General features: G+C 45.0%; 2 protein-coding genes across 7 annotated transcripts in view; both read right to left on the bottom strand.

Moving 5' to 3' along the window:
- LOC121439671 (fibronectin type III domain-containing protein 4) overlaps nucleotides 1-22098 on the bottom strand; it is a 92569-nt gene that overhangs the window by 30826 nt on the left and 39645 nt on the right. The window lies entirely within an intron of this gene.
- The window catches only part of LOC121439672 (intraflagellar transport protein 172 homolog), a 43222-nt gene continuing 34695 nt past the window's right edge, over nucleotides 13572-22098 (bottom strand). Inside the window, exons 6-7 of one of the 3 annotated variants that reach the window (XM_041640244.1) lie at nucleotides 16161-16257; nucleotides 13572-14373 (exon numbers count right to left, since the gene is read on the bottom strand). In XM_041640244.1, the coding sequence (XP_041496178.1) occupies nucleotides 16173-16257 (85 nt within the window). In that variant the 3' untranslated portion in view covers nucleotides 13572-14373; nucleotides 16161-16172. Of the gene's footprint in view, nucleotides 14374-16119; nucleotides 16258-22098 lie in introns of those variants that run through there. The other 2 variants (XM_041640245.1, XM_041640246.1) reach the window with 2 other exon arrangements.

The following is a 22098-nucleotide window of genomic DNA, read 5'->3' as shown; positions in this document are numbered from 1 at the left end:
CTAACCTTGCCAAAAGTCAGTTATCAGACTCAGTACACACAAACACGGAAATGGTGGCACCAGGTCATTCCGGGCAAGGAGAAGCTGTGTTTCAGCTATTATCCACTAGAGAAAGACAATCCTGATGAGACAAGAGCCTTCTGACTAGAGTGAATGTCATACCCCCTTAGAGACCAGAGAGCAGAGGATTTTGATGGCACCCTCTCCTTGTGAATGCAAGAAAGAGCAAAGGAACTCTGGCTGTGCTGGGGACCCTTTAGTGGTGGGACCCTACAAACACCAGAAACTTGTCTGCGCAGTTTTAGACTTCAGCAATCACGGTTTTGATAAATCAAAGACACCTGGACTCATACCAGGTGCAGTCTTGAGTACCTGCAGCCAAGGCTCTTACTGAAGAGATCTGGCTCCCTCTTGTGGCAAAGAAATAGCCAGTTAAGAGATCTCACCGCTTCCCCGCCCCCACACAAACACCTCCCCTTCTGAGAGAATTATTTTGGGATATGACTGGGGAAGTCAAGAACCAAGGAAAGTTTTGGAACAAATAAGATTAAAGTGAGGCAAATAAAACCTGAGAATGTCTTGAAGGCTTACAGTGTTACGTTGCTAGGGTTCAGCCTTGTCTTGGGTTCAGGTCCTGAGGCGGGAAAGGGACATCGGCCATGGAAAAGGAAACTTCTGACCAGCAAGTGGGCTGTGCTCAAGTGGCCCCGAATAGCTCAGGCTGTCTTTATTTATACACACCAGAATTTTCCTTACCAGGGTTATGTGAACAACTTTATTATTGGCTTCTATTTTTGACTTTAAGAAATACATCACAATTGAAGGAATACATTGTGAAAACCCCCATTGTTCCCCTTCATGCTTCCCCAAATACACCATCCCACCCGCTACAATACCTTACTCTAGACGTAGAGTTCAGCATTTTTGCAGGCCTTAACTAAACATCGAGCCAGACACAGCCTGCTCTCCTGGCGTGCATGACAGCTGCTTGCAGTTACGAAGTTAAAAGTAACAGACATGGAAACAATGCTTTAAGGACAATATTCAAACCCAGACATTGGTTCATGTCTGCAAGGTGTATTTTTATACAGTTCTTTTTCCTCCAAGAGGGCCCCACGTCTCGATCTCTCTGTAGAAGGCAGACTTTGATAAGGCGCTCTTCCCATCTCTCTGTACCATGCATCTCCCACCAATGTAAGCTCCTGTGCATGGTAAGGATGGATCTCTCCATCCTATAGTTTGCATTGTCTGTTTCCTCTTGGCGCATACGAGATCCTACCAATGCTTCTATGTGTGGTGTCCAGGGAACTTACTCTCAACAGTTGGCACTGTGTGAATCCCTAAGGCTTTCCCCCATTCTGTGTACACATGCCTCACTCCCTTTTCTAGAACCGTGAGACAGAGTAAGCGTTCAAAGTGGTGTTCTCTCATGCGTACCTGTTTCTATCGAATCAGAAAAGTTCCCAGGATTGGGCGTTGTAGTTAGCAATTCCAGAGAAGAGATTTGAGAAGCGTTAGCCCCCTGTTGAATATTAGGGGAAAATATTTAAAAAGGAGCAGAATTTCCAGGGGAAATTACAGCTGTTGCACATGTGGCTGACAGAGTAAAACTAAAAACCACCCGAAGAATCACCAAAATAATGAGAGAGAAAAGAACCTGCAAGCTGCCTGAATTTTGCAAATTCCTACCCTGGTCTTGCCGAGTGAGAGTTTCCACCGGTGCCTTGCCCTGAGGAAGCCCGTAGAACACGGAGTCTTATGCTGATCCGAGACTAGGCTGCACAGCTCCCAGCATGTGGAGTGAACAAAAGAGAGTTGGGAACTTCTTAGGGGATTCTGGGCTCTAGGCAGAGCTAAAGCAGTTCGGAGATAGGCTAGAACTGAGTAACGCGTGGTGGTGCATTATGTAATCCCTTCATCTGAGAGGGGCAGTAGGAGATTGTGAATTGGAGGCTTCATGTCAAGAGTGCTCTCTCTCTCTCTTTCTCTCTCTCTCTCTCTCTCCAAAAATTATCCAGAGACAGATGGGCTACAACTTGTCTCCAAATAACTAGCACTCTTTGGAGAAAGCAAACATCTGAGGAGAGGAAAACAACCAGAGAAGGCAGCGGCGATCCCGAAATGTTGACAGAAAGCTGACCACTGGATTGAAGAGAAAAGCAAATGACCTCTTGGGTATCCATCTGCTGGATCAAAGCCAAGAGGATTTGGCTTAGGAGGCAGTTGAATACTGACTGTACATGAAGTCTAATATACTAAAAATGGAACTCCATTCGTCCAGGTCAGCTAGCTGTTATTTTCACAACATAGGTGGTGCTGGGTTTAGGCAGCCTTGTATAGGTCTTGAATATGTTAGAGTCTGTAAGGTCAAAGAAGGGAATTTGAACCAGGTAGGGGATGAAAGTACCAACCTGGTTCCATGTATGGGCTCACAAACACAGCAAAATGCCCAGTATCCTATCTAAATTCAAGGCAGATTAGATCCTGGATCTAATCCTATATCCATTTTGGATTAAATGCATGGATTAGATCCTAGTGTTGTGAGGACAGACATTATATATGGAATCCTTTATGGGAGAGGGAAGAACGGGTCCCTTTGTTAGTTAGTGGCTGAGGGTTACAGAGTGAGAGAAAGACACAGGAAGATGAGCTCTGGTTTATAGGGTCCCCGAACTCCAGAATGATGAGACATATTAAAGACAAGCAGGCAGAAGAGCTTCTCAAAGCTAAAGCTGGAAAAAATTGAGCAACAAAATGAATAACAATAGTATCGAGTCATAATACAAAGTACAAAATAAATATACATGCATACATACCAATAAATATAAATGGACAAATAGAATCTGGTGAGAGGGAGACACATCTTTCTTACTCACGAATTTCAAATACTATATGTGGTGTTATAGTATTCCTCCAGGAGATGGAACTTAATCATGCCAGTTCCCGTACCCCCAATAGGAGTTAGATTTATAGATTTGCCCCTTCCAGAAGCAAAGTAGGAGCAAAAGAAAATAATAACTTCAAGTAGAGAAATATGGCATGCACTACCCTACAAAGTACTTGAGACCAGTATCACAAGTTAATAACATGTCACTCTTGGCGTGCTGGAATAAGAAGGAAATGCCACAGCTGTGTATTCTCCACTTCCACCCTGCCCCACCAGCATAATCTCAGTCTAAGCATACAGGGAACATCACAGAGACACAAATTTAGGGCTGTTCTTCTTCTATTATTGGCACAGTGGTTGAACACTGGTGGAGTCCTCAGAGGACTCTGGGGTTTGGTCTCCAGCAACATGGTACTATGGGTTGGATCCTGAGCATCAGTGGGAAAACATGACATCCAAGTGAAGGCTGAGGCTCAGTTAATAGTAAATACGCCAGTGTTTTTATTTTATTTTTTGAGATAGGATTTATGTAGCTCAAGTTTGCTTTGAATTTGCAGTATAGCCAAGGATAACCTTAGATTCTGGATCCTCCTGCCTCCACCTTCCAGGTTTATCTCATGGCGTTGACAAGTGTACTAAAGTTTTATAAGATATTTAGAGTGGGGCTGGCGTCGGGCAGTGTTGGCGCACGCCTTTAATCCCAGTACCCAGGAGGTAGAGGCAGTCGGATCTCTGTGAGTTCAAAGCCAGCTCGGTCTACAGAGTGAGTTCCAGGACAGCCAGCACTGTTACACAGAGAAACCCTGTCCCAAATAGCAACAACAAAAACTAAAGTAAGCAAGCAAGCAAACAAACAAACAAACAAAAGAGTAAGATTGGAGAGATGGTTCAGTGGTTAAGATCACTGGCTGCTCTTGCAGAGGACCTAGGCTGAGTCCCAGCACCCACATGGTTGCTCACAACTGTCTATAACTCCAGTTCCAGGAGATCTGATGTCCTCTTCTGACTCTCTTGGGCACACATGTGGTAACAGACATATATGGAGGCAAAATATCCATATACATAAAATAAATTTTAAAAAAGGTATTAAGGATAGAGGAGCAAGGGTAAATGGGTTTACTATACATTTATTACAGCTTTTGTGATTACTCCAAAATAAAAAGTAGAATTCCTGCCAGGCAGTGGCAGTGCATGATTTACACTCAGATACAGAGGCAGGAGGATCCCTGAGTTCAAAGCCAGCCTGGTCTACAGAGAGTTTTAGGGTGGGCGGGGCTATACAAAACAAACAAACAGGCGCAGTCCTGACTATAATAGCATGTTATGCGTGGGAAAGGCTAAATGAGTTTAAATGATCTAAGAACCCTGAATCATGCATAATAGAATAAATGTTTGATTGATTTAACACTCTGATCAGTGTGTATAGCACACTGAAAAGATACCCAGGGCTGGTGTGATGACTCCGCAGGTAAAGGCCCCGACTTCCAAGCTTGGTAACCTGAGTTTGATTCTCAGAAGGGGAGAGCGCAGGGATGAAGAGTTGGCTCTGTGGTTGAGAGCACTTCTTGTTCTTGCAGAGGACCTAGGTTCAGTTCCCAGCGCCCACAGGCAGCTCACAATCATCTTTAACTCCAGTTCCAAGATATTTGATGCCCCTTTCTGACCTCCTTGGGCACCAGGCACACATGTGGTACAGACACATACAGGCAGACAAAACACATAAAAAGAACTAAATCTAAAAAATACATATTTGGAAAGAAGGAGAGAGTTAACTTTATCAAGTTGCCCCCTGACCTCCGTATGTAGGAGTCAAGCCACAGTCAAGAATTCACCTCTCTCTCTCTCTCTCTCTCTCTCTCTCTCTCTCTTTCTCTCTCTCTCTCTCACACACTCACACACACCTCTCTCTCTCTCACACACACACACCTCTCTCTCACACACACACACCTCTCTCTCTCACACACACACCTCTCTCTCTCACACACACACACACACAACTCTCTCTCACACACACACCTCTCTCTCTCTCTCTCTCACACACACACACACCTCTCTCTCTCACACACACACATCTCTCTCTCACACACACACACCTCTCTCAAACACACCTCTCTCTCACACTCACCCACCTCTCTCTCTCTCACACACACACACACCCACCTCTCTGTCTCTCTCTCTCTGTCTCTCTCTCTCTCTCTCTTTCACACACACACACACCTCTCTCTCTCTCACACACACACACCTCTCTCTCTCTCTCTCACACACACACACACCTCTCTCTCACACACACACACCTCTCTCTCTTTCTTTCACACACACACACACACCTCTCTTTCTCACACACACACACACCTCTCTCTCTCACACACACATACACACCTCTCTCTCTTTCACACACACACCTCTCTTTCTCACACACACACACACCTCTCTCTCTCTCACACACACACACCTCTCTCTCTCACACACACACACCTCTCTCTCTCACACACACACACCTCTCTCTCACACACACACACCTCTCTCTCTCACACACACACCTCTCTCTCACACACACACATCTCTCTCTCTCTCACACACACACACCTCTCTCTCACACACACACAACTCTCTCTCTCTCACACACACACCTCTCTCTCTCTCTCACACACACACACCTCTCTCTCACACACACACACATATCTCTCTCTCTCACACACACACACCTCTCTCTCACACACACCTCTCTCACACTCACCCACCTCTCTCTCTCTCTCTCTCACACACACCCACCTCTCTGTCTCTCTCTCTCTCTCTCTTTCACACACACACACCTCTCTCTCTCACACACACACACACCTCTCTCTCTCTCACACACACACACCTCTCTCTCTCACACACACACACCTCTCTCACTTTCTTTCACACACACACCTCTCTCTCTCTCTCTCACACACACACACCCCTCTCTCTCTCTCACACACACACACCTCTCTCTCTTTCACACACACACCTCTCTCTCTCACACACACACATACACACATCTCTCCCTCACACACACACACACACACCTCTCTCTCTCACACACACACCTCTCTCTCTCTCTCACACACACACACACACAGACACACACACACACCTCTCTCTTTCTCTCTCTCTCTCACACACACACATACACACACTAAAGAGAAAAGTGATCAATGTGCTTTGTAAAAAGGCATTCACTAGGGGTAGCTTAGTAGTCGGGTCCTTGGCCAGCGTGTGTGAGTCCCTGGTCTGAAACTCTCAGCACTGGTGGAAAAGATATTTCCTAAAGGCATATAAAGGTTTCCTATGCTGCTACCTATTCCTTCAGCACAGCTACTTTCCTGTGACAAAGTGACATGAAAGCAGCCATAGACACTATGCAAGTTGGCCGAATGGACATAGAGAGACTGGCTAAGCAATTAAGAAAGAGAGGATATCTTTTCTGTACAGACTAGGAGGTTACTTGATCAAGAAAAGAAGTTTATTTTGGTTCCGAGTTGAAGCAGTGTTGAGAGGCCACATCTGGTGACCTTTTGCTGGTGAAGTCTAGATGTGGAACAGAGAGGGTTGTCACATGGCAAGAGATAGGGAGCACATGTGTGCACGTATGTCCATTTTCATCTCTTCCCCTTCTAAGGCTAGCAGTCTTAGGCCATGGGGGCTCTGCTTGCATAATTTTATGCGTAATCTCCCCTGAAAGGCCCCATTTTTAAACACCGTAGTTGAAGTCAGGCTAGTGGTGCTTAGGTTGCCCTTCCAGGACTGGGATGGTGGTGGCAGAAAGACTAAGAAGTTCAGGGCCCGACCTAGGCCCTCTGCGTGCGTGTGACCGTTGTGTAGCTTGGTATGTTTGTAAGGCTCCTAGCAGTGAGATCAGGACCTGGCCCTGGCCCTTAGCTGGCTTTTGGGGACCCATTCCCCATGCTGGATTACCTTGCCCAGCCTTTATGCAGGGGGAAGAGCTCAGTTTGTTCAAGCCCATGGGAGGCCTTCCCTTTCTGAATGGAGGAGAGGTTGGAAAAGGGGGTAGAAGGGAGTTGCAGGGGAAGGGATGGGAGTGGAGGAAAGAAGGGAAGGGAAACTGTGGTTAATATGTAAAATAAATTTTAAAAAATTTAAAATAAAATTTAAAAAGAGGAAGAATTTCAAGACCAGCATTGGCTACATAGAGAATTTGAGGCTCAATTGGGTCCTGTATCAAAAATGTTAAGTAAAAATATTAGATAAAATAGTAAACATTATTTTATTTAATAATTAACAGCTATTTATGTAGTTGAATTAAGTTCCTACTCTCTTAATGCCTCACTATGGGATAAAATTTCTCCCCCTGGCTGGGCGGTGGTGGCGCACACCTTTAATCCCAGCACTCGGGAGGCAGAGGCAGGTGGATCTCTGTGAGTTCGAGGCCAGCCTGGTCTAGAAGAGCTAGTTGCAGGACAGGAACCAAAAAGCTACGGAGAAACCCTGTCTCGAAAAAAAAAAAATTCCCCTCCTGAACCCTCAAGGGACATGCTGACATCATAATGTAAATGACAGGGCCTAAAAGCTCCTTGTTAGGCTGGAGGTGGCCCAGAGGTGGGGAATGAAGGCTGCTCTTGCAGAGACTCAAGTTCAGTACCCGGCACCCATGTTGTGTGGTCCTCAAACACCTGTCCCTGCAGATTCCCTCTCGGCCCCTCTCCATAGCACCTGCACTCGTACATGCATACGCATACACACACATTTTAAAATAGTAAGAAAAGCAAATCTTTAAGGGTTCCTGTTGAACTGCACACAAATGTTTTAAGAACCCGAAGGGATATTTCATTGCTAATTATTTCCCAGGACTCCAGGATGGTTTACCCCTGGTGTACATACATGCATGCTATGTGGCTAGCACCTGCCCGGTGCTCAGGGTACAGGGCAGAGTTCTTGATGATTAAAATCCTTGTAGGAGTTGCACAGCGCTTCATAAAGCACACACTCCATATTTATTTATTATTTTTTAGTGGGCTTCCCAAGAATATTAATTGTGCTGCCCCTATAGACGGAAGACCCTGTGGGGAAAAGACCTAGTCTCCTAAAACGGTGCCTATTAGGCAGTAGTCTGTTAGTGTTCTAGAGGAAGAAAAGCATTTTCTTTATCAATGATCACATCAATCCTGTTTGCACTGCACTGACTCTAGGGAAGATGGAGTGATGGGTGGTATAATGACTGATCTGGGCAATGAGACCGTCGATCCTCTCTTAAGGCCACTGCTCAGAGTGAAGTGTGTCAGGGCAACAGCAATTAGGAAATATGGAGACCTGCAAACCTAGAAAACCAAGCACCTCCAAGTCCCTGAGGGATCCCACTTGATCTATCCCAGCTCTCTTAGATTCCACTTGGGGCTGTGTTCTAACCTGCAGTTTGCAATTTATGGCCATAGACCCAGTCCAAACTTGACAGTGACCAGTGACCGGCTCCAAAGAAAATGTGAGTCAGAACAAGTCATTTGGGAAGACCTTTGAAAGTCTGCCTCATCACGCCTCCCTTAATGACAAGTCTGCCTAGCTGAACCCTAGGAGATTCACAGATGGATTCTTCCCTGAGCTTTAGATATCAGAGCTCTCAGAGCCACGGGCAGACACAGGGAAGGGCTCAGCTGGTACCTGAGCGTGCCCACAGCCTGGCTTTCCCTGGCAGGGCCTATTGTGATGTCATGGAAACTCAGTATAAAGGCAGAAGCTGTAGCTGAGAGGGGGCATAGGCTTGAGGAATGGCGTTAGTGTGGGGCCTGGCTGCCCTACTGCCAGCGTATCTCAGCCTTGTGTTACTTGGTTTTTTCGTTTCTGGTACATGGATACTGTTTTCTAGGTATCAGAACAAGGGCCAGGTGGCAGCCAAGACAAAGGTACGTGATAACCACTCTTTCTCAAGTCACTTCTCCCCATGCTGACGTCCTATAGGTTTGTCTGAATGCCTGTTCTCTGGGCCATAGGAGGACCTGGATGGAGGGCAGAGGGGAGTTGAGACATTACTAATAGATGCTTCCTCTTTTTTCTTTCTTTCTTGTGATTTTTCAAGACAAAGTTTCTCTGTGTAGCCCTGGCTCTCCTGATTTCTGTAGACCAGGTTGGCCTTGAACTCACAGAGATTCTTTAGCCTCTGCCTCCCAAGTGCTGAGACTAAGGGCATGAGCCAGCACTGCCTGCCTTGTCTTTCTCTTAATTCACTTCAAGAAGCCTTAGGATGGGTATGGTGGTGCATACCTTTAGTCCCAACACTTGGGAGGGAGAGGCAGGAGGATCTCTCTGATTTCAAGACCAGCCTGGTTTACATAATGAGTTCCAGGACAGCCAGGACTGAACAGAGATTCTGTCTCAAACAATGAATACCAAGAATATGAAGAATACGAAGAATATGAAGAAGAAGAAGAAGAAGAAGAGGAGGAGGAGGAGGAGGAGGAGGAGGAAAAGGGGGAGAAGGAGGAGGAGGAGGAGGACGACGACGACAACGACGAGGAGGAGGAGAAGGGGGATGAAGGGGGAGGAGGGGGAAGGAGGAGAGAGGATGAGGAGGAGGTTGAGGAGGACGAGGAGGGGGAGGAGGGAGAGGAGGAGGGGAAGAAAGAAGGGGAGGAGGGGGAAGAGGAGGAGGAAGAGAGGGAGGAGAAAGAGGAGGAGGGGGAAGGAGAAGAGGAAGAAGAAGATGAAGAAGAAGAAAAAGACGATGACAAAGCCAAGGAGGAGTCGAAGGGGAGGAGGAGAAAAAGAAGAAAGAAGTAGCTTTAGGATCTATTATCAAATAGACACTGAGGAAGAATTACTAGTTATAGGGGAAGTGCTGTCTAGGAGTTCCAGCTGAAATGAAGCATTCATATGACTTAACTCTGGGGAAGTTAGGGAAAAGAATGTGGTAAGTAAGAGTGGTGTGGATATTGTCCATCGCATGGATGGGAGGCAGATGGTAGGTGAGCTTGTCTTACGAAGAAAGATTTATAACCATATGACAAGACAAAGAAGGTCTCAGGGAGTGAATTGCAAGTGTCTATTTCCAGTGGGAGAGGGATTGTCTGAGTACATTGTTTGTGTGTTTGAAACATCAGTAGATCACGCCTCTTCTGAGTCTTCGATCCTCTGAGCAGACCATGAGCGGCTGGCTCTCCTACAGTCCTGCCATCTTCCCCAGACTTGGCATGCCCACCTCTTTATTGAGTCACTCCAGTGAGTGTGTGGTATTGCACTATGGTTTCATGTGCATCCCCCACCCTGCCCCCCGATAAATAATAACATTGAACAACATCTCAGGTTTAACAGTCGTTTGGAAAGTCTCCTTTGTAAACTGCCTATTCAAGTCAGTTGTGCATTTTTTGTTTGTGTGAATTTGTGTGTGGGGGGGGTGTGAGTGTGTGTGAGCATGTGATCATCTGGGTGTCTGTGTGTATGTTAGTGATGATCAAATTTAGGCCATTGCTCATTCCAGGCAAAACAATGACTACATTTCTGATGCATTTTTTCCTTGACTTTTGTTTGTTTGTTTGTTTGTCTGTTTTAGTTTTTTTTTTCCCTTTTGGTTCTTCAAGGCACAGTTTGTCTATGTAATCCTGGATGTCCTGGAGATCTTTCTGTAGATCAGGTTGGCCTCGAACTCACAGAAATCTGCCTGCCTCTGTCTCTCGAGTGCTGGGATTAAAGGTGTGTGTCACCACCGCCTGGCAACAGTATCTTTCTATTTATTTATTTATTTAGTAAAAACTTTCGTTTCTCATTTTACATACCAATCCCAGTTCTCACTCACTCCCCTCCTCCCTTCCCCTCCACCTCCCCCCATTCACTCCTCAGAGAGGAGTCCACAAAGTCTAGCACATTGCTTTGAGTCAGGACCAACGCCCTCCCCACTCTATCTAGACTGAGCAAGGTATCCCTCCAAAGAGAATGGGCTCCAAAAAGCCAGTACATGCAGTTGGGATAAATCCTGGTCTGTCAGTGGCCCCACAGTCTGCCCCAGTCATACAACTGTCACCCACATTCAGAGGGCCTAGTTGGGTCCTATGCTGGTCCCCTCACTGTCAGGTCAGAGTTGGTGGGTTCCCATTAGCTCAGGCAAGCTGTTTCAGTGGGTAACCCCATCATGGCCTTGACCTCTTTGCTTGTATTCTCACTCCTCCCACTCTTCGACTAGACTTTGGGAGTTCAGCCCAGTGCTTTGCTGTGGGTCTCTGCCTCTGCTTGCATCAGTTGCTGGATGGAGGATCTACGGTGATATTTAAGATAGTCATCAGTCTGACTACAGGACAAGGCCAGTTCAGGCACCCTCTCCACTATTGCTTAGTGTCTTAGATGGGGTCATCAATGCGGATGCCTGGGAATTTCTCTAGAGCCAGGTTTCTTGCCAGAATGCTTCTTTATTCTAATATTTTCTTTTCTTTTAATAGTTTTATTTAAGTATTGGATAAAAGAAACATTTCTCTAGAGTTTACGTCAACATTTTGTTGATCAAATACCCATGCTGTGCAGCCGTGCACATGAGGACGATACTATTTGGATTTAGTGGGTTATAAAGAAAAAAGGCAAACATGAGGTTGGGAGTTGGATATGTTGTGGGGTATGTGGGGAAAGTTGGAGTGGGGAGGGGTGGGTATGATTATATTTTATTGTATGCATGTATAAAATATTTTTGAATTAGGAAAAAATATTTAAAAAACCCCCTCCATGTTGTGATTTGATACATTTTGCTGCCTCTTGTACTTCCTGTAATTTGGGATTTTTCCAAAACTCATGTAGAAATATATGCATTTTCCAGGGGATCAGGGTTGCCAAGTGTGACCTTCAGGAGGGATTCATGCCATTCTTTGCAGACTGGGTAGGGTTTCCCAGGCGGGGCTCCTTACTCTCTGAGGACTGGGTTAGCTGCCACAGGAGTCGGATCCATTTTGTCTTCCACATGCACCCACCAGCTCCTCTGCTTCTGCTGTGAGTTGAAGCTGTACAAAGACGTCACGTGAGCTAAGGACAAGCTAGCACTAGGCTCTTAGACTTCTGGAACCATGAGGCCAACTAAACCCCTTCCTTCATAGATAGGCTGATGACAAATATTCTATTTTTTGCAACTCAACATGAACTAGAACCAGGAGGAATTTGTTTTCTGTTGAGAAGAGAGGACATACTTCATAAGTCACGATGCTCACCAGGAGGCACATATTGTCTGCTCTGGTATGGCATTCTATCTATCTATCTATCTATCTATCTATCTATCTATCTATCTATCTGTCTTCTATCTATCTATCTATCTATCCTCCATTGCCTATCTATCTTTCTATGTATTTTTAGTGCTAGGGATCGAACCCGGGGTCTGGTGTGCTAGGCAAGCAGTCCACCATCTTTCTTTCTTTCGGGAGAGGGGGCAGGGTTTCTCAGTGTAGCCCAGGCTACCCTGGAACTCACTTTGTCACTCTGTAGACCAGGCTGGCCTACTCACAGAGATCCACCTGCTCCTGTTTTCTGAGAGCTTGCATTAAAGATACATGCCATCACTGCCCCTTGTAAATCCCATTTTATGATGCTGAAACCCGCAAATACAACATCTTTCCATAATGATCTGCTTAGAGGACCCTGCTAAGTTTCTCACTTTGAATCTATTCTCCTGAAGGAATATTCTCTAAATCATGTTATGTATAAATAACAACAGTTTTATTACCTATTTTCCAGTTCTTATTTATGACTTTGTTCTCCTTGCCTTCATTTATGAATATGACTTCCAGTACAATATTCAGGAGCAGTGTGTTGTGGGCATCTGTCTCTTTTATTAAGTCAAGGAAAGTTTTCAGTAATTCACCAGTTATGTATAATGTTTTCTGTAGCTTTTTAAATATTCTTTATCAAATCAAGGAAATTTTAGCAAGAATTGGTGTTAATTAAAAAAAATCTTCTAAAATTTTAAATTTAATCTCTTCATACTGGGTACTAAGTATTAAGTATATTTCCTGCCTCTATTTAGATGGTCATATTTTTTCTTGTTTGTTCAATCAGTGTACCGAGTCGCATGAGAATGTAAGATAATAAATCAACTGTGAATTCCTAGGAAATGTGTAATTCATTTGTAATGTTGGATCCAACACTTTAATTAGATTTATTAGATTCAGTTTGCTAATATTTTGTTTGGTACTTATGCAACTTTGCATAAATATATTGAGTGGTCAGGTCTTAATTAGATTTTAGAATGGTGATTGTTCCAGCTTCCTCAATTAAAACAGAAGCAAATCCACATTTCCATCTCATTAACGGAACAGACGCCCTCAATGCTCACGGAGTTACAGGGGTTTTGGAAGTTTGTACTAAGAATCTAGACCAAAGACCAGATTGCTCTTTATTACACACACACACACACACACACACACACACACACACACACACACACGCGGACACACACACGCATGCACTCACACACATACGCACACACACACACTCCAAAGGAATGTGACTAAAGTTAAGAAATTGGCTCTCAGCTGGGCCGCGGTGGTGCACGCCTTTAATTCCAGCACTTGAGAAGCAGAGACAGAGGGATCTCTGTGAGTTCAAGGCCTCTGGTCTACAGAGTGAGTTCCAGGACAGTCAGGAACCCTTCTCTCTCAGAAAAAAAAAAAAAAGAAAGAAAAAAGAAAGAAAACAACAACAAAAAATTCACATTGTTTTTCACATTTGAATTTTTTTTTAAAAAAAAAATAAGAATTGTTTTATTTTCTGTGTATGAGATTTTTGCCTGCCTGTGTACATGACAGCACATGTTGCCTGGTGCTTTCAGGGGTCATAAGACAGCAGCAGGTCCCTTGAAACTGGAGTTACAGTTAGAAGACACAGTGTGGGTGCTGGGAACCAAACCTGGGTCCTCTCCAAGAGCAACCAGTGCTCTTAACGCTTGAGCCACCTCTCCAGCACCCCACATTTGAATTTGCAATTCTCTTAGCATCCGTCTCCGCATCCCATATTGAGAAATGATACACTTTTATTTTTCTCTTTGTTATTTGCCACTGTCTTAGCTCCTTTCCTGTTCCCTGACTGCTCTAACAGAAGTGACTTAATTGGGGGAAAGGTTCAGTTCTGCTCAGTCTCCCAAGGTTATGGTCCACTGGGGAAATCGTGGCCGTGGGAGCTTAGGGTAGCGGTAACATTGCTTCTGCAGTAAAGAAGAGATCAGCGAGGAGTCCAGACTGCAACTTGCTTCTCTTTCCCCACGGACACAGTCTGGGTTCCCAGAGAAGGGCGCCTTGTTTCCTCTGAGCATGTGACACTTTGAGAACCCCCCCCTTTTTTTTTTAATAAGGTCTTAGTTACTTTATACAGGGCATTCTTTGCCCCAACTCTTTTGCTAACCCAGATTTTTCTAGAGTCTGACACTGGCGTGACTTAGGATTTCAGGGTGGCCTCTGAGATTTCACTGTTGCTCCTCGGGTTTTTGTTTTGTTTTGTTCCCATACCAGATTTCTCACTCTTTGACACGTGATAATCAATTCAGCCCGAACCTGTAAAATTAAAAGAACTTATTTGAGTCCTATAAGTAGCAATCCAAGAAGCATAGGTCCAGGAGCCTTTGGATCCATGTTCTAGAGAAGACGGGGAAAGTAGGGATCTGTATGGGCAAGCAGCACTGACTATTGAATGCTGGGTAAGAACAGGATCCATGTAACCAATAGAAGACAAAGAATAAGAATCTGCATACTAGTAACATGTCCATAAAACCGAGTCTGTTGACTGAAAAGCCACTGATTCTTTGATATCTACCCCAAATTTCAATTCTTCCATTCTTTCTTAAGAAATTAATCATGGTCTTCTGTGTTCACTGATATCTTTCTTTCTTTTCTGTTTCTTTTCTCTCCTCTTCTTTTTTTTTTTTGAGACAGTGTTCTCTGTGTAGCCCTGGCTATCCTGGAGCTTACTCTGTAGACCAGGCTGGCCTTGAACTCAGAGATCCACCTGCCTCTGCCTCCTAAGTGCTGGAATTAAAGGTGTGTGCCACCACAGCTCGGCTGATATATTTCTATGACATTTACCCCACCCCATCTTTATTTATATATTTAAAAAAGAAAACAAATTATCTCCCTTCATTACACACACCAATCCAAATTCCCACTCCCTCCCTTCCTCTCACTCCATCCACATATCTCCCACCTTACCCCATCCATCCTCAGAGAGGTTAAGGCACATTGCTTTGGGGAAGGTCCATGGCCCTCTCTACTATATCTGGGTTGATCAAGGTATCCATCCAAAGAGAGTAGGGTCCCAAAAAGCCAGTACATGCAGTAGGGCCAGTGGTCCCGCAATCTGCCCCAGCCATACAACTGTCACCCACATTCAGAGGGACTAGTTTGATCCTATGCTTGTTCCTTCCCAGTTTAGCTGAAGTTGGTGAGCTCCCATTAGCTCAGGTAGACTGTTTCAGTGGGTGAACCCATCGTGATCTTGACCTTTTTGCTCATATTCTCATTCCTTCCACTCTTCAACTGGACTTTGGGAGCTCAGTCCAGTGCTCCGATGTGGGTCTCTGCCTCTGTTTCCATCAGTTGCTGGATGAAGGTTCTATGTTGACATTTAAGATATTCATCAGTCTGACTACAGGGCAAATTAAGATTGGGCTCCCTCTCCTCTATTGCTTAGGGTCTTAGCTGGGGTCATCCTTGTGAATTCCTATATCTAGAGCCATGTTTCTTGTTAACCCCATAATGGCTCCCTCAATCAGGCTATCTCTTTCCTTGCTCTCATCTCTGTCCTTCCTTCATCTCGACTATCCCATTCCCTCAAGTTCTCCTCACCCCTCTCCTTCTCCCCTAGCCTTCCCCTTCTCCCCTCCCTTCTCCATCCACCCCATGCTCCCAATTTTGTCAGGCGATCTTGTCTATTTCGACTTTCCAGGTGGATCTATATATGTTTTTCTTAGAGTTCACTTTATTACTTAGCTTCTCTAGGATCATGAATTATAGGCTCAATGCCCTTTGTTTGTAGCTAGTATTCGCTTATGAGTGAGTACATACCATATTCATCTTTTTGGGTCTGGGTTACCTCAAAAAGATGCTCAATCATACTACAAGGGCATTTGTTCAACTATGTTCATAGCAGCATTATTTGTAATAGCCAGAATCTAGAAGCAACCTAGATGGCCCACAACTGAAGAATGGATAAAGAAAATGTGGCACATTTACACATTAGAGTACTATTCAGCAGTAAAAAATAACGACATCTTGAATTTTGCATACAAATGGTTGGAATTAGAAAACACTATCCTGAGTGAGTTACCCCATTTTTTAAAAATTACATTTGTAAGCACTCAGCAGAAGTGGGACCCCTGTGAGCTCCAGATCAGCTTGATTGACAGAGCGAGTTCCAGGACAGCCAGGTTTCTCAGAGAAACCCTGTCTCGAAAAACAAAAACAAAACAAAATGAAAATTATATTTTGTGTGTGTGTGTACATGTGTGCGTATGACATGGGGCCAGGGGCATGTGGAAGTAGAGGACAACCTGAAAGAGTCTTTTCATGTACCATACTGGTCATAGGGATTGAACATAGGTTGCCAAGGCTTGGCCACACGTATCTTTAGCCACTGAGTCGTTTTGCTGGCTTCCACATGGCATCTTACCTGTTTGGTTGGCTATTTTCCTTATGAATGCAAGTCTCTAGAGTACAGGACTCATACACACAATAATCTAGGACTAATTTGTATGTGTGTACATCCATGTACAAATGCCCATGGTACGCGTGTGGAGGTGAAGACGACTTGTGGAAATTGCTTTTCTTCTTTTACTCTGTGGGCTCCAGAGATGGAACTCAGGTCATTAGGCTTGGTGTCAAACACCTGTGCCTACAGGGCAATCTTGCTGGTCCCTTAGTATACTTAATAAATTATTCACACGTAATTTGATGAGATGGTAACTAATAATATGGTTACAGATGACAACCGTGTTGATACCTGATATAAAATGTGTCAATATCCCATAGATAAGGTGAGAAGTGTTGTCCATAAAACCCCCAATCTAGAGCAAAAACCTGACTTTGTTTCTTTTTGTGTGTTTCTCTAGATTTCGAAGAAACATGAAAAATTCCAGAAACATCAACTTACAGGTCAAAATGATTCTCTCCCTTACTGATCAGCTCAAGGCTGGTGACTGATCAACCGTGGGCCATGCTTTCAAACTCTAGTCTTGAACAGCAGGTGGAAGAAAGTGGAAAAAGAGGGTGTTCCTGGAGAGTACCCCCATCTTTCTGACATCTTCACTTCCAAAGTCATGCAGACAGCTCCATAATTCCTACATTGTTTGCTTTCCTCGTGCTTCTCTGTCCCATACATTTTCATGGAAAGCCCAAAATATGGGGAAGGAGAATGGGCAAAAATTAACTACCAAGAGTTTGGTGAGGGAGGTCCATCTCCTTATTTCGCTACCACGGATGTGGATGTGGGGTAGACATCTTTAAAGGAAAAGATGTATTGGGAACCTCTGTGTCCCTCACTACTGCATTCCGGGGTCACTTCTAGTACATGATGAAGACAGTATAGTTTGCTTGCAAAACAAAACTTGATAGCTGGGCCGTACCACTCATCAGTTTCACGATGTGACTTCATCTTTGCTCCCCTAATTGTTAGATGATGTCAGTAGTCACTATGCTCACGGTCTCTTTACTCCTGTTACAGTTTCACAGCTGAAAAAAGCTGGAATGATGAATATCATTGAAGCTGATCTAACATGGTAAGCAGAGTCTGTCTTCAGACTGTCCTATGACAAATACCATGATGGCTGGTTTCATGTCAACATGATCCAAACTGGCATCATTTTAGAAGAGATTGCCCTCTCTAGATTGTCCTGTGGACAAGCCTGTGCTGTTTTTTTAAATTTTTTTTTTTATTTTTGGTTTTTCGAGACAGGGCTTCTCTGTGTAGCCCTGGCTGTCCTAGAACTCACTCTGTAGACCAGACAGGCCTTGAACTCAGAGATCTACCTGCCTCTGCCTCCAAAGTGCTGGGATTACAGGTGTGTGCCACCACTGCCCAGCTACATTTTCTTAATTGATGATTGATATAGGAAGGTCCAGCTCACTGTGGGTGATGCCACCCATGGACTGGTGGTCTCAAGTAGCACAAGAAGGCAGGGTGAGCAAGCCATGAAAGCAATCCAGTAAGCAGGGTTCCTCCACGGCCTTTGCATCAGCTGCTGCCGCCTGGGTCCATCTTGCCCTGAGGTCCTACCATGACTTCCGTCAGCAATGGAGTGTAACCTGAGAACTGTAAGCTGAAACAAACCCTGTCCCCCTAAGTTTGTGGTCATCGTGTTTCAATACAACAATGGAAATCCTAGCTGCAACACCATCTTAACCGTAGATGCTGTATGTAAAATCCTGGGACTTTTACTTCATTTACTGTGACAGCAATTGCCTCCTTCCTAAATTAACTTCCTATTCTTATTGGCTGGCTTACTGGTACTTTAATATCACTTCAATTCTACTGACATCCCCTTTTGTGTTCAGTATTTCAGGACAGTCTACAGGCTGGAGCCAGGAATATATATCCAGATCCATAGACAGGAGTTTTCAAAAGATCTTCCAACATTTGGAAAATGCAAGGTCAGGAAACAGAGTTTCTGGGTAGGGGAGAGAGAGAGGGAGTAAAAGGAGGGAGGTAAAAGAAAAGTGAGTTTGAGCAATGGAGAATAATATTTTAAGCTTTATTTATTCCATGTTTTATATGGGTATTTTACTTGCATGTGTGTTTGTGCACCACATTCATGACTGATGCCCACAGAGGCCAGAAGAGGGCATTGGATCCCCTGGCACTGGAGTTACAAATGTTTGTAGACTACCATGTGGGTGTTGGTAAGCAAACTTGGGTCCTCTGGAAGAGCAGACACTACTCTTAACTGCTGAGCCATATCTCTAGGCCCCAAAGTGTGTGTGTGTGTGTGTGTGTGTGTGTGTGTGTGTGTACACATCACATTTATTTAGGTATTTATTATTTTTGTGCATGTGTGCACATGTGTACCACATCATGTACATGGTGGTCAGAGGAGAAGCCACAGGAGTCAGTTCTTTCCTTCTAACATGTGGGTCTTAGGGATCGACACAGGTCTTCTGGCTTAATGGCAAGCACAGGTTGTGCGTGTGTGCATGTGTGTGTGTGCATGTATGTGTTTGCAAAACTTGGGTGTCATTTCTGGGGAGCCATGCAGCTGGATTTTTGAGATAATTAGCCTTGGCTGTCCAGTGAGCCCCAGGGCATCCACTTTTCTCTGCTTCCCCAGCACTGGGGCACTGTGTCCCTTTCTTTTCATGTGGGTCCTGGGGATGGAACTCAGCTTCTCTCTTTGTACAGCATGTCCTTTCCTCACTGACTCACACATCTTGCTCTTGGTGGAGGATTCTTTACATAAATAACTGATGTTTGTGAATGCAACCCCTCCTTTCATCTCTCCCTTAAACCAAAAATGTTTTGAACTTGAAACAACCACTCTCTCTCTTCTTACTAATTTTATGCCTACTGATCCCAAAGAAAATGAAAACATTTCTTTTTGTCAGGTCAACACTTATGAAAACCTTAAAAGAGTCCCAAGATTGGTCTTCCTCCGGCTCTGACATTGTGGGTACGACGGGAAACCGTTCTTCTGACTCCAGCATGTCTTCTGTATCATATAGTGACAGCTCGAACCCATCCCTTCCAGTCTTTCCTGGAAGAGCAACACGGCAATTCCGGAGCCATAGCTTCCCTGCTCTCTCCCGAAAGGAACCGCCCGCTCCCAGGAGCCGGGGCTCATCCCTGCCTACTTTGCAGAAGACAGATCTTAAGAAATCTCTTTTAAATGAGAGCCTAGGCCCCCTAGTATGGGCTCCACTCCAGCTCTCTCCTTTAGTCAGAGGAGAACTGGAAGGACATATGTCACATAAGGTTTCGACTTTGCGGGCACAAGCGGTGCCTCTGCCTGTGAAGAAATCCTGGGAAATACGTAACGAATTGATGAATGTACAAGGAGTCCCTGAACAAGGGCTCCCCAAAACTCAGTTACCTACACTCCTCCCTCAGAGGGCTGAGCAAAATACCAACCGATCTCCAGATGCTCCATCGTTTCATGTCCATGTAAACATTGGGGTGAATTCTGAATTAAGCAGGACGGAAGTGTCACAAACGCTGACCTCAAACAAGCAGTTACAGTCTGCGAATGACCACCAGGTTCTTAGCTACAACCCTGTAGTTTTATCAATGGGCACTCCAGCTCCCATTAACATAGTTCGGGAAAAGGATCCAAGGCATGTGTTAGAGCTGAATAGAGATCAGAGGGTCTCCGGTCTTCCAGAACAAAGGATACAGCCACAAAGGGCACAAGTAACTGACATGGAACAGACAGCCCAGGTACCACGCTCAGCCACGGACAGCATAAAGGTCACTCCAGTGGCATTGCTTCAGGTTATGGGCTTGATGGGAATGATCCCAGAATCACATGCGCAGGTGATAGACTGCGTGGCTTTTCCCCCGCAGCCACCAAATCAAGCAGAAAGAGTGAATTTAACTCCTCAGCCATCAGATCAAGTAATTGAGCCAAAAACAGTAAAAAACCAACAGTATTCAGCTACGGAATCAAAGAGTATGGCCTCAAGACAGAGTCCAGTCACAGATAATATGAAGGTAACTCCTGCGGAATTGCTTCGCATCATGGATTCCATGGGGATGATTAATGAATTATACCCACATGTCATAAAACCAGCAGAAATAGCCCCAAAGCCACAATACCAAGTCATGGAATCGGCAAAGGTGGATATACTGCATGGCCACCAAGCCATACGACCAGAAGATAAGAGTCTAGGGCTACAGCAATCAGTTCTGGGAACTGTGGAAGTGATCCCCCAGCCTCAGCATAAAGTCATGGGAACACCGAACACGACCTTGGGGCCACAGAATCAAGCCACAGAACATATTGGGATTGCTCCCGGTCCAATACATGAAAATATATTGGAAATTAGCTCAAGTGCACTTCCTAAAGCCATTGATTATACAAAAGCAACCCCAGTGGCACAACAAACCATGGATTTCATGCAGAAAATTCCACCAGGAGAGCCACACATTACAGAACCTAGGGCTTTGATCCAAACTGAAAATTTGACCACACTGCCAGCCCAGCCAGACGTTCTGACTTCTACTGTCCCAAGAGGAGCAGCAGAATCTCGAGGCATACCTCCACAGCTACCGTCTACAGTCCTAGCGTCATCAGGAGTGATTCTGCTACCATCAGGTCAATCCCTGCATGCTCTAAAGGTGACCCCGATAGTACAGGCGCCACCTGGGGTGGGAATGATCCCACCACTCCAAGTTGTAGAGCCTCCTGGTTTGATTCCACAGCCAGTGGCTCAAGTCAAAGAACCTCTGGACTTGCCTTCTGGGTTCCAGGTTCAAGCTGGAGACTCTGTGGGGATGACTCCACAACATCAAGGCGCAGAGGGTGTGTCATCGACTCCAGGACTGTCTCAGCAGGTCATGGACCCTTCAAAGTTTACCCCACGGCACCAAGACTTAGACTATTCTGAAGTGAGCCCAAGGCAAAGTCACAAAATCCCAGAAAGTGGTGGGACCTCTGACACCCAGCCCCAAATGAAGAATTCTGTAGAGATGACAGAGGTACATAATCAAATAGTGGAACCTGTGAGAACAATCACAGCACCACTAGATCAAGGTACAATACCCATAGGAAGGAGCCAAAAACATCACGTTACAGAAGTGGAAGTGGTGCCAGTTACACCACTACTTCAGGAAATGAAACATTTGGGGGAAAACTCAATCCCACAGCCCAAGGTTATGGATTCAACGAATTTATCCCCAGAATTACAGAACGTAAAATCTGAGCACCTAATCCCAGATCCAAGATTGCGAAATATGAAATCTGTGGACATAGCCATGGCTTTAGTCCCAGAAAAAGTAAAATATGGACCACCGACCTCAAGAGCGGTATCTACAGATTTGACCCTAGAATTGCATCAGCTGACTATGCAGTATGAGTTTGTGACCCACAGGCCACAATTGCAAAGTGAGGAATCTGTGCCATCAGCCCCTGAATCTCAACTTCAAGATGTGAAATCTGGCCAAGTGACAGTTGAAGCACAACTCCAAAACATACAGTCTGCTGGGCTGGCCCCAGGTCCACAGGTGCAAAGTGATAAATCAGTACATTTGACCCCTGGTTCACAGACTCAAGGCATGCAAAGGGTTGTTCATTCAGCCCT

This window comes from Microtus oregoni, unplaced genomic scaffold (genome assembly GCF_018167655.1).
Source record: "Microtus oregoni isolate MIOR12 unplaced genomic scaffold, Mior012 000062F_ref0000492, whole genome shotgun sequence".
NCBI classification, from domain to species: Eukaryota; Metazoa; Chordata; class Mammalia; order Rodentia; family Cricetidae; genus Microtus; species Microtus oregoni.
This window is presented reverse-complemented; position numbering and strand designations above follow the sequence as displayed.